We start from the raw sequence: 13,605 nt of genomic DNA, 5'->3' as shown, positions 1-13,605 counted from the left end.
TAAAATTACTTCAGTTTTTATAATTTACATCTTGTGTAATAAGAAATAACAGAACAATAACCCCAAATTCTATGTATACCTGTCTACATATTTCCACATGCAAAGAAATCAGAAAAGGATAAATAATTGTATCTTCCTACGATTTCTCCTTACAAGCTCCATTCTTGAAGTGCATAGCTTCATCATATTGAACTTCCTTCAATGTGTTTGCTAAATAATTTGAATTTCACTTTCAAGCATATTTTATGTTTTATAAAACATCTTTTGAAAAGAACTGTATTAAGTTTAAGCAGAAACAACCTACTGATGCTTTCTACAATATATATCGTACAAAGATATAAAAAGACTCGATCAAAAATATGTAACCTGTGTCCTTCAGGATAGCAATCGTTTTTTCATTAGCAATGCATTTGACAGTCATAGACTTTATTGTAACTAACTGATGTGTATTATGAGTTAAGGTGTTCAAACAATTGAAATTAAGTTGCCTGCCTCACAACATTTTCCACAACATCTCAGCCCTTTGTTAGACTATACAACTACACTAGGCTGAATGATCCAATTTACACTCCAACACTTTGCACATTTGAACTTGTGCTACTCATTAACCTTTGTCTCTCCCTCTTGCTATGTCATTACCAGAAGTTTTTATTTGACAGAAAGCACAGGTGGATGCAAGAAAAATTAGTTCTACTTTTCCATTTTCCTGACCAATTCTTATTGTCACATGCTAATCCTTTAACCTCTGTCATGACCTCATAACCTTTGATCCCTTTTACCATAACAAACATCTGCATCAACATTCAAGGCAGTCATGTTTCCAAATCTTTAACACCAACTATTCAACTTATATAGCTGGGAATTTTGTAGACATTTACTCCTAATGAGGATTGTATGGGAACAGCCTCAGAATTTCCAATGAAGTCAACAATACATCTGTGCAATAATAAAAATTGTATTAGAGTTATCATTTAAAAACAGAACAATCCAAGAACTGTATCTCATGACATACATTATTGTATTCAAACTATCACAACACAGAAGTGACTGTCGCAATGGACCATGAGAAGTCATATTTGTAGAAGTCTTATAGCTTGTGTCACTGTGAAGTGACAAACTATTCCCTGGTTTCCTTAAAATTTTCAGGTTTGTTTTTGTGGGAGAAAGGAAAGAGGAAGCAAGGAAGAAGAATCTAACATGCTTCTGTGAATGGGGATAGTTTAGACAAATAATTCTCTCCAATTTCTTAATACAATTGGCATGGACAGGAAGCTCAGAATGCTGCATTAGCTCTCCACATCTACAACAAATCATCACTTATAGGCATAGCTAATTCAGTGACAAACTAAAAATGTCTCCCAAGTGCATTATATAATGACATTACTACAAATGTCCTAATTATATGCAGAAAAATCAAATTAAATCAAATTAGAAGGAGCTCATACAAACATCACAGTATTCATGAAATTGCAGATTCAGGAAAAAGTTTAATTCTTTTAATACAGATTATTTATGGACAAATCTATAGAAACAATGTATATTTTATATATAACCCTACATTCTTGTCCAATTTCATCTCCAAGATGAATGTTGACCATTTTCCACTGAAAGTAGCCTCAGATTTCTTTTGATCCTCAGTGATGCATTTTTAATTGTCCCCAAGTATTTTTTCTTTTCCAAATCTCAAAATTAAACCGTAAAATCACAACTCCAAATTGACAAAGAATAGTACCAGGTCCCTCCCTCTACAAATCTAATGACAGTTTTTATTGTCCTCTGCAACACTTCTCCACAGGCTTCAGTAATCCATTTCCATATAACAGTACAAATACATACACACCAATGACAGAGAGGTCTAATCACTTCTGCCTATAGAAGACAGCTTTATTGCCAGCAGAGGAAAAAAACAGAGCTGAAAAAAAATGCTTGCTGTCCCTTTCCATTTTTACTAAAATTGGATAAATACAATTTGTATCATTTATAGACAAATATACATCTACAAACAGTAGCAATAAAACATCCTCTCAATTTTTAACTATGAGAATATGTAGCACAGAAATAAAACAGATAATTATACTGAATTGCTATTAACTTCTGCTTTAATTACATTTGAATTTTTTATCTACCTTGGTATTAAAGTCCAGTGCATTTTGGGAAGTCTTGTATAACTCGGGATATTTCAGCATGTTTTCTTTCCGGCAGGATCTCTCAAATATTCCAAGAGTTAGTGGAGGCATTGCTGTAAACATCTAGAATATAGATTAAAACAAACAAACAAACAAACAAACAAAAAAGAAACAAAAAAAACTTGAGAGGTGAGGACTTGCTTAAGGATTGCTTGGTAGTTGCTGACTCAAGAGACTTTCATAATTATGGTCCAAAATGAAAACACAAAAATTATCTTACCACATTGTAAAGACCTATACACCATCTTTCAAAAAGAATTTGTCCAGAAAAGCCATTGACAAAAGCAAACCAGATCTGAAAAAGAGGAGAACCATATTACTCAAATGTCTTGCAAGGTTTCATAAGCAGATTTTTCTTCAGCTTCACAAAAAGGGGTATTCCTAGAACACATTTACAATGGAGAATGTTCTGGTTTAAACCTATATGAAAAAAAAAAGTAGTACAAAAATGACTTGCTTTCAGAACAGGTGATGGGCAATCTAGTCCAGTATGTAAGCAATTCCATCTAAATATGAAAGCATTTCAGGGAGGTAGCTATTTTCAGAAGGAATTTTGTATTCTTTAAGCATTTAAGAGTAATTTAGCTCACTGCATTTGTATTGAATTGTAAGTCTTAATGAATTCTGAAAAACATAGAGGAAATAAAAAAGAGGAAACACCTACAGACACACTCATCTTCTAATCATTAACAAACCTCCTAACTAACAGAATTCTTACAGCAAGATGTAGTTTAGAACTGAAAACTATTACCATTACTCCTTTTTCATAGAAGCAACTCATGAGATCATGAGGCTTTACCAGAGCACTAAATCAACTGAAATGTAATAAGCACTGACTCAGTTACAGAATATTGTAGAGGCAGTTGTAAATCTCTTTCATAAGTTTTTCCATTCTGTTTCATAAGTTTTATCACTTTTTGCTTAATGAATAAAAAAAATAAATTGAAAAGAATGATGACACACTTTCTCATGTTTTTCAGCACCAGCATACAGCATGACTGCCTTCTTATACTTCTAACTTCATGTTTATATTAGTTCAATGACAGAGTGCAGAAGAAGCATGTCACTGTGCAGTGACTGTGCTACAGTGCACATTTCAATCGCCTTCACTATGAAAGTATGAATTACTACAAATTAACTGTTTATCAATATGTACACAGGCTGGCATCCAGATAACCAGACCCTATGAACAAACTCATGTTCTTTTATCACACGGAGGAATGTCTGAACATTTTTGTAAATACTTTGAGATAGAAAAAGAATGGAAGTTAGCAACTATTAGCACTAAAAAGGAGAATAAAAATCTAGTTAAAACTGCTGTTTGTATAGCCAATAAAAGTATTTTTAATGTCCAGTTATTGGAACACGACTTGTACAAAATTACAAACATTAGAGCCTACAATACAAAGATATAAAATAATACAAAGATATAAAATACAACAAAGTTTTTTAGAAGTCCTCTTAATGCTAAGTTACTTTTGTTGCAACAAGCATTCTTCTTTATTATGTTACAGGGTATTCATGGAAAAAGCAATATTATTTTACAGAATTGCTTTATAAGTAGTTGATGAATCAGATTTTTATTAAATCCTGTGCATTTTGATTTTGGATTTTTGAAGCAGGAGTTATGATTCCACTGTGGTAAATGTAGAAGACATTTACTAGCAGCATTTTCTCAGCAGTTGAGTAGGAGGGAATGAGTGTGTTTCTTCATTACTACACATCAGCACAAGTTTTTTGATATTTTACATCAAGCTAAAAGCGTGAATATAATCCAGAACCTCATCACTACTGTTGGATACAAGTTGTGGTCCTCAACTGCCTTCTCTCTTTTCAACCTTCTGATTACGAGTTCCTACAAGATTTTACTCCAAAATAGGAAGATGGCTCTTGAGAGGGGAATGAAGGACAGACACCATTACATGATTTACTCCTTTTTAAGATTCTTAATTTGAAAGGGTTTAGGGTGATGGAAAAGGACTGTATTAATAAAGAATACATGCCTCAGTAACCAGGCATAAATACATACACCTCTTTGCTGGTGATTTTAGGCAGTTTAACAAAAGTACAACACTAGAAATAAAATAAAACAAGTAGACGTATTTGAGCTGTCATAACCAAAGAGTATTTGTAAAACAAAAACAAAGAAATAAAAAACACGAACTTTCTGTTGTGATTTCACTAGGTCTAAATACATATAATGAATCTATTCCACATATTCTCTATTACTAAATGTAAGTGATGCTAAGTGACAGTTTTAAAGAAAAACAAGTATTTTAATTTACCATAAAATGCCATATATTAAGTTGCTAACAAGGTTCTTTGAAATGTTATGTAGCAATTCATTCCTCAAATACCCTGTTGCTTTCATTTTTATTTTGTACATAATTTAAAATTTTCAAGCTATTAGAACTCCAAAAACTGCAGTTTTACTGTAAAGTAAGAAGGAAATCCTTTAATGAATAACATTAGCTTCCTGAAAGATTAGCATTTACTTTCTTCCAAAGAAAGCACATAAGTTACAGGCATTTCAGTTAAAACTTTCAGTGTAATAAAGAACTGGCACAACTCTTGGTCAGAATTCCAGATACAGTCCAGGAAGAAATGAAGTTTGGGTTCTAAAGTTCATGTTGAAACTATCAACAAAATGGGTAGAGAACCCTTCAAATGTAGCTAAAAATCAGTGCCCTCTAGTAGAAATCCTACTATTTAGTGGAATACCAGATAGACTACTATAAGAGAATTTTAAATATCTAAGAAGAAACATGGATTTGCTTCTGCTTACAAGACAGTATTTGAATATTCATATTAAGAATAGTTATGGCTCCAAAATAATTAGCAGCTCCATAGAGGGTAGAGGTTAACGGGAAGTAGAAGCAAGGGTAAGTACAGCCCTCATCTCAGACTCTAAGACGGGAGGAAAGTAAGTCAGATACTTACCCTCACTTCTGAACCTTTGACCCTAGCAAATGGCACCCTTAACCTTACATGACGAACAAACTCTACAGAGATGAGTACAGTATTAATAGTGACAAAAAACAGTTTCTTGGTTCACAATTGGAAATTTAATTATGGATAAGTGTGCGCCATCTTGATTATGATGGAGAATGAAGGCAGCTGTACTGGCAAAATATGTGTTTTTATGACATATTATACATCATGGTAATTTGGGGGCAGATGCAGATACTTAGGGAGTATCAAATTACTAATCAAGCACCCCTATAACAGAAGGAAAGGAGATGCGTGTCTCTGAGAAGCAGTTTAGACTTTAAGTTGGGAAGAAGTAGAGGTTTAGATCATTTTGTAGTTCAATGGTACAGAACTTCTTTGGAAATGAAAGACTGAGCTTTGCAGCATTGCTAAATTTTCAAAGCATGTAATACAAGAAAGTGGGCAAAAACACTACAGGCTGCATGCATATATAACATGCATTCAGTATATAACTTCTAATGTTATGGGGACTACCATTCTAAAGATGAGGTACATATTTAAATCTTGGGTTGTAATGGAGTGGAAGGAAAGTTATTACTGACCATTTCTAATTTCTTATTAATAGGAGTTTAAATGTTGATAAACACTAATCAGTGTTCATGAAGTTCTACTTTAGACCCTTAGCATTTTCTAAACCAAGAAACTAATGGAGCTCACTTCACATCACCCCATAATTGCCTAGGAAAAAGGCTGTATTTTAGATTACATGGAATCTATTATATTACTCATTCGATTAGTACTGAGCAGACATTTAAAAATATATAACACATATTAAGTAAAGGCAGGTATGAATTATTGTCAGCTAGTAAAAAGAAACTAAAACTTCCAGACATGTCTTTCATAGTACTATTTTCTAAATTCCAAGACAGAAGAGGCGTGGTCACAAAAGCTTCACAGACGTTTTCCTGATGTAGCATTTCTGCATATTAAGCAGCAGCTTACAAATACTCATTGAGCTCTCTGCTCCCACGCCTGATCTGTACAAAAAACTGAAAAGAGAGATTCAAGACTGGCAGTTGTCCCTTCCAGAGACATTCAATGATGAATTTCTGCCCATTCACTCACAGTATTGACATGAGCTATTAACATCTGTGAAAGATTTTGAGCTGACAAATGTTCGGTACATAGGAATTGAAGTAGAAGTCTTCTCGTCTTCCAGAAAAGTTGTATATGATAAAAGGTTTGTATGTATTATATATAAAGGGTCATAATCCACATAAAAATGATTGCTTTGTCCTTCCATCTGTTCAGCGTGTAGAGACTACTTTTTCTAGTATTTTGTATTTTTACTCTACGATGCCTGTAACATGGATTAAAGTTTATCAGAAGGAATACAAGTGGTGGGATATTTATATCTTTTTTTAAGCTATAAATTTAAATTTTTGCAGGTGACAATGACATTTAGACAAATTAAGAAAAACAAGGAATATTTTCTAAAGCCCAGATTTGTAAGTTTTTCTGTAAACACAAAATATACATTAATAGTGCTTTGACTAAAAAGTTGAACAATTTGAAAAAAAATATTGATATAAGAGCTACTGCTAATGAGTACTTTTAAAGGTAAGATCATTTAATTAGATATTTGTAAGTTTTTCTAAAGAGTCTATAAACTTGTTGCTACTTGCATTGAAATTTATTTACATTAATAACATGATAAAGAAGAAAGGGAAAATTCAGAAAATTTTAAAAACATGTTAAGAAAAATGCATACTTTTTGGTTACACTTACACAGAATATATTATAAGTATAATAAAATACCAAGTTTTAAGTATTTTCAGATATTGCAACAGTATAAGATCACCAGCATAAATCTCAAAATCAAAAATATTAACCTAATGTTTAGATTGTGTCTAACAGAAATATTTTTGCATTCTTAACCCATAGTATCATCATTAATTTAAAGTTTGAATCAAATATAAATATTCTTATTAGACACATTGGGTTATAAGAAAGCAAGGGAGAAGAAAGGAAGAGACTGTTGAAAGAAAGAAGAACAGTAAATGAAGTTAGAAATTAAAAAAAAAAAAACTTTTAAAAGGTATATTGAAAACTGTAAAGTTGCAATGTGGTCATGAAAACTACAGCTGTACATGCTGTTTTAACTATAAAAACCAATAGGCATACATTTATCACAACACAGTACTCTCATACTACCGTATTTTTTCACAAGATCTCATTCTGCTTAAAATCTCAGGTGAGAAAAATACTACAGTTACTTTAAGGAAAGTATTCAGTTCATAAAATAGAGTGTAAAGAAGTATGGTTAACACAACAACAACTAAAAAGTATGCCTCTGTGTAATTAAGCATGTATATAAAAACCCTAATGATTGTTCTGAACAGCATTGTGAAGTTCAACGTTGACCTGGAAAAGGTCTTCGGTTTGCAAATTAGACAGTTAATGACACCTGCTCTATAAAGAGCTTAAGCGTACAAACCTCTTGGTAAATTTAAGTATACTTAGGTACTGAAATGATGTGAGAGGTACATACAATTTTAATAAGTATGATGCAGTACAAATATTCAGTACTAATACTAGATATTTAGTACTTAGTAATAAGACTACTGTTGGGATTTTTTAAAGTAAAAAAAATCATTCTATATTCATCAGTTTATTACAGATTCGGTATTTGTGTTTACTAGCAGTTAAATGCTTCTTAAAAATCCTAGAGAATAATCAGAAGCTCAAAATAATGTTTTAATTTTATAAAGTAAAATTTACTATACTGTAAAATTACCTCGATAATATAAAGGACTATATTCTTGTAGAAACAATACAAGATGCATTTAGCTACTCTGTTATAATTCCAGGCACCATGAACCAACAACAAGTTCTTCAAATACTTGAACTGCAAAAAATGGGAAACAAACATACATTTAGAACACGTATAGACTGATATTAATCCAATATTAAACTTTACTGTCTTATGTTACAGTGTAATGACTTACCTGAGCAATTGAGTAGTCTGAAGAATTAGCAGCCTGTAGACCTTCATTTCCACTAATACCAACACCAACATGTGCTGTTTGTATCATACTAACATCATTTGCTCCATCACCAATTGCTAGAGTTACTACCTTAACTTGTTTTTTGACCATTTCTACAACTTCAGATTTTTGAAGTGGAGATACCCTAAGGTATAACAGGGAAAAAAAATAACACAGAACTTTCAAATTAATGCACTTGCAAGACATACATTATTCCTTAAAAGGCAATAAAAACAGGTTAACTAACATCCCAGTCAGTGACATCATCTTGTTGTTGGCCTTTAGGCTACAGCTAAAAGCACATTTCCTTAAAAATTCACAAAAACCTTGAATTTGTGGAAGCAAGACATTAATAGGACTAGAGATATACAACTCAAACAGCAATGGGCCCCTAAAACGCAGTACTGGAAGAAACCCCAACACTACTACTAACAGTATTAACTTTGCATAACTGTAGATTGTTTCATATTTAACTTTTATGATTTTTATTTTCCTCTGTTAAAATATTTCTTTTATAAACAGTAAGATTTTTAAGAGAGAGATGTCAAAGCAAACAGGAACAAATGACAAGTGTGTCTATGCTTGCCTTTGCTCACATATAGTATTCTAATCCCCACTGGGTTTCAGTAACGTCCTTGTAGCAATTCTAGTTCTCCTCTCCATGTACCAGACAACAACTTCTCAAAGATCAATGTGGGTGATGTCCCATCAGCTGAAAAGAAACCCAATTCCTATTCTGTTCTAATTAAGTAAAATTTCTTAATCTTTAAGTGCAACAAGTCAAAAAAAGATTGCATAAAATTGTAAAAATAATAAAACAAAACGTGAAAAATAATACAGACTTTGTATGGAAGATAGCTATTTAGTTACTTTATTCATCAGCTTATGTAACATATGCTATTAGATTTTTGAGAAGGGTACTTGGGATGAGTACAATGCTGTGGTGAGCTTGGGATGAAAGCTTCTGGACAATGGTCTTTCAAAAGAATTCTCATGGTCTAAGCACATCAAGAGTTATTTCTAAGATTAAAATATATATATATATATTTGAACACTGCTGGTGAGTCTAAAGACTAGCCCTAGCCAGCTTCCACAACAGATTCCTTAACTGAGAACTAACTTTTTAATCTTTTCAGCTTTCCATGTACAGTGGCTTATTTCCCTTTCAGAAAACATTATAGAGGCAGCTGGAGGATGGCACTTTCATTGCCAGGTGAAAGTAAAAGCGTTCACTAGATACACCTGAATTTATGAAACCAATAAAAAATACCTTCCGTTCAATTTGTTTACTCTTAGCTGTACATTTTTACTACAGAATAATCAATTCAACATTCTTGTTGCACACATTAGTCAGAAGCCAATACAGAGTTGGAATTTAGTTTGTCTAAGTCTTTAAGCCAAACATCTGCTTGGAATTAATAACATATGTAGATTTTTGAAGTGAAATGTCTACTGAGTATTTGTCAGCTTCATCTGTGTTATGGCTACTCTTATTAAGAATTCATTGGTAATAAATGCCTCTGAACAAGTGAACAGTCTGAAAACTTCAAAGAAGTTGATGTAATTTGTACTTTTAAAACCAACTGCTTAAAATTTTCAGTGCTTTTACATGGATGGAAAAGAGGCCTACGCTTTCATTTAGTCAGGATGACATATTTAAGTGATTTATATTAACTTAAAATGATAAAGTTTTTTGTTTTCATGCTCAGAAACAAGGAAAAGCTATTTTACTTATGAAAGATGGAGCTTGAACAGAAAAAAATATTTAGATTTTGATTTTTGTGAAACGTGATATTAAAAATGCACATACTCGAACAGTGAGTGCTACAAGCAAATATTTTAGTTTGAATCCTGCAGCCAATTATTAAACAACCACAAAGTATGTCAGAGCATATACCTACAAATGCATTGAAACCAGATGATCTAAATGTATTATGGAAATACAGAAGCGGTAAGGAAAATGCTACTAGAACAGAGACCTTCCTTTTGTTGTTTTATCACAGAAAAGTTAGCAATAAAGGGTAACTATAAGTACAAAATACCCTAAAATGGTTTCATAGTTCAAAAAAAACAACAATAATGTCTCTTCAAAAAGCACAAAAGGTAGTTTCAAATCAAGGAGAGAAGAAGAAGGAACACTGTTGAAATAGTTCTACACCCCTCTACTGCTTGTTATTTATTGTAATGAGCAAAACTGGAAACAACAAAACAAGCACAAAACTACAACTTTCCCTCATTGCCATGAGAAATATGTTTATACACAGAATAAACTGTGATCAGTGTAAGACCTTAGTTTGAAGAAGTGTTTCATCTTGGAGCTTGGCTACAAAGCTAAGACTTAAAAATAAAAAAAACCTAAAAAGTCACAAGTAGAACACACTACTTGACAGAAAGGATAGGAAGATCATATGATCCAGGGATTTCTTTGGATGCTATAAACCCATTTGCTTTTCCAAGGCAGAAAAATAGCTCTAATTTGAACATACTGATTTTGAGACGAATCTTTTATTTTAATGAATATCATTAAACTCTGTACCTGAACACAAACACTTTCTACTTACTTACTCATCAAAAGACAGCCTACTAAGGTATATTTCCAACAGTTTTTACATTTGTGCACTCCAGGCCTCTTTCTTCAGATAGACAATAAAATATGTAGAGAATAGGCATGAAACTTGATTTACTGAAAGAAGATCTGAATTTTGGAAGAAATGATGCTGAATACCTAGAATTACTTTGTTCTTGTACAAAATCCAGACTTCCTTTTCCATAGATTCTTTTTCTAAAGCAATTATAATCAGAGTACCCTACATAAAACAAAATGGAACTGCATGCAACAAATACACAGACATCTCTATAACTTTCAGAAGTACATTAACTCTGAAAACGCACATTTATAGCACTTTTATATTGTGAAACAGCAGGATATTGGGGTTGTAGACGAGCCTGAATACTTTGTTTCTGAATTTACTACTCCTGTTTTAATATACCCACCAGCTTTTTCCATACTACTACAGAGGTTAAAAGAGTGAAAAATGTTCTGAGAACATTAACTGGCTATCCTTGTAATAGTTACCTCAGACACTGATGAAAATAACAGCTATTTCCACAGTTCTGGATTTTTTTATTGCATTTCTAATAAAGATATCCTATCTGTGTTGCCAATGATCTTGTAAAGAAAAGTTCTCACTTCTGCTTTCTGACAGATAAATCGCTTGGACTAAGCCAAATTCTTTGAAAGTCAACAGGAGCAGTTCTTATTTATCTAGCTACTAATCACCCCTTTAGTGCAGTCATTCGAATGTAGAAGAGGTGATGTACTACTCAGGAGATGTTTGTGGTTTTTGTGTTTAAAGCTGTAAAAACTCAAGTAGGCCCCCAAACAGACAAGCTATCAATTATACAGTCCTTCCTTAATATAAATACAAGAATGTTAAAAGGCAAGCCAAACTGCTTTAATATTGTTTATGTTTGAAAAATATATGTATTTCTCTTTAATCACAAAAAACTTCCCTTGTTAAGGTAAGCCTAGAGCTCCAATAGCTGATGTTTACTGGAAAAGATTAAACGCTTGATTGCATTACAAGAAGTCCAAAACAATCAGGAATAATAATAGTAATAATAAAAAGGTGTTTCCATCAACTTCAGTAAATACAAATCACTCAGCATAGTACCTTTAACATTTCTGTGCACTTTCTGTGCAGTGTAATCTGTGGCTGAGAGGAAAGGCAAGGTTATAAAATCTTGCCTATGGAGAAAACTCTACAAAAGAAACTAGATGTATTGAAACCTGCAGTTAACTGCAGTAACAATTTAAAGTTAAGATCAGTGTCTTAATCTTGCTGAGACTATTCTTTATGGATAGCATGAGTTTCCTGCATATATGCAACCTCAGTAACTTGGTTTGGCAGGTATACTCCCGTTTCAGGATTCACTACGTAAGTATTTTGCTTAAATGATTGTATTTGAGAATGTTAGAAACTACGTTTTAGTTTCATGGTTAGAAGACATGGATATAAATATTTGCTCTGAAGCAGAAACAGCTTGTTAATTATTATTTGTCAATAAAAATATTGTAGAGAAAGAATAATGTAAACCTTACCTGCAACAAATAACAGCTTTGCATGACAAAGCCAAATCCAGGAAATACTGTCTCACTCCAAATGTCAAAGCATATTTCAGAGATTTACCATCAATGATGAGAGCAAAATCATTTTCCTTCCTTAAAGCATCTCCAAGAGTACTGCAATGATGGCTAAGCGTCTCTCTTGTTCCCTATTACACAAAAAAAATGTGTTGATTATTTTTAATTCCTACTACTTGTAGGTCTAATAATTCCTTCAGCAATCAGAAAAACTGGCATACACTTGAGGAAATTTTCTTTAGATTATACTATCAAATAGATTGTATGCATTAAAAAACAATTTGCAAATTTGCAACAGTTGTGCCATTAGAAACCACAGTACAAAAATATGTAGGATTGCTCTCACCCTGCCAAAAATATCTAAATTGCTGTGGAACTTTTAATGCTCTTTGAGTGGTAGCAATAGTTGCATAAATGATTGTGAAAAGGTATTACTAAAATACGTTTTCTTTTTACCTATGGAAAGGAAAACTCACAGATACAGATAGATGCTGTAAGAAAAAAAAAAGCTCCCAATTATAAAAAAACGGTCCTAAACATTTAGAAAAAAAGAAATTTCAAAGATAGTTCACAATAGAAGTACAGGCATTATAGCCAGAAGCTCTAGCCATCAGATTAAATTTACATTTTAAGGAAAGGCAGCATCAACTACACATCGTATTTTGCCTTTTTTCAATTGCTAAAGGAAGGTTTGACTCACACCTGGTCATGTCACTGTTCTGTGAGCCAGTACTAAGAACTTCAGATTATATTCAGTATTCATCTGTATTTATGCAGCAGTATTTTGTATTTAGCCTGCTTTGGGTAGGTCTAGTTAGTTAGAATATGGTTCTACCATAGAGTGTCATGAAGAAAAAATAAATAAAATTGTTGTATGTTTTTCAGTGAATGGCCTTCATAGAGCTACAACATTTTCTTCAAGAAAGATGAAAATTTGTGCTTAGAAAAAAAATCAATCTGACAAACCGTCACATCCTATGACTACAATATAACTAGCAAACAATTGTGCTACTCCTGTGATACCAGGCACACATAAATAGAATTTGGTGTAACCATCTAAAAAAAACATCAAGGAGAATAACAAAACTCAAATATTCTGATATGAAACTTATGATACTGCTTTCCCACCCAACTTACACCCATAATCTTGACATGCTGCTGTCTACGGTTTTGGCCTAGTTAGCTGCTACTGAGCTTCTAAAGATTCATTGGTTTATCTAGAAGAAGATAAGGCTGATGGGAAATTCTGCACTTCAAGTTTCCTGTCTCCCTCTCTGTAGAAAGTGCAAGGGAAAGG

The 13,605-nt window shown here is 32.7% G+C and overlaps 1 protein-coding gene across 4 annotated transcripts in view; it reads right to left on the bottom strand.

Moving 5' to 3' along the window:
* Positions 1-13,605, bottom strand: part of ATP8A1 (ATPase phospholipid transporting 8A1) — a 104,154-nt gene that overhangs the window by 29,676 nt on the left and 60,873 nt on the right. For all 4 annotated transcript variants that reach the window (XM_035323386.1, XM_035323389.1, XM_035323385.1 and 1 more), the window contains 5 exons: positions 12,267-12,439; positions 8,126-8,309; positions 7,915-8,025; positions 2,407-2,481; positions 2,127-2,249 (listed from right to left, as the gene is read on the bottom strand). In XM_035323386.1, the coding sequence (XP_035179277.1) occupies positions 2,127-2,249; positions 2,407-2,481; positions 7,915-8,025; positions 8,126-8,309; positions 12,267-12,439 (666 nt within the window). The remainder of the gene's footprint in view (positions 1-2,126; positions 2,250-2,406; positions 2,482-7,914; positions 8,026-8,125; positions 8,310-12,266; positions 12,440-13,605) is intronic.

Source organism: Oxyura jamaicensis, chromosome 4, assembly GCF_011077185.1.
Source record: "Oxyura jamaicensis isolate SHBP4307 breed ruddy duck chromosome 4, BPBGC_Ojam_1.0, whole genome shotgun sequence".
NCBI lineage: Eukaryota > Metazoa > Chordata > Aves > Anseriformes > Anatidae > Oxyura > Oxyura jamaicensis.
Note: the sequence above shows the minus strand (reverse complement) of the source record. Positions and strands in the feature narration are given on the sequence as shown.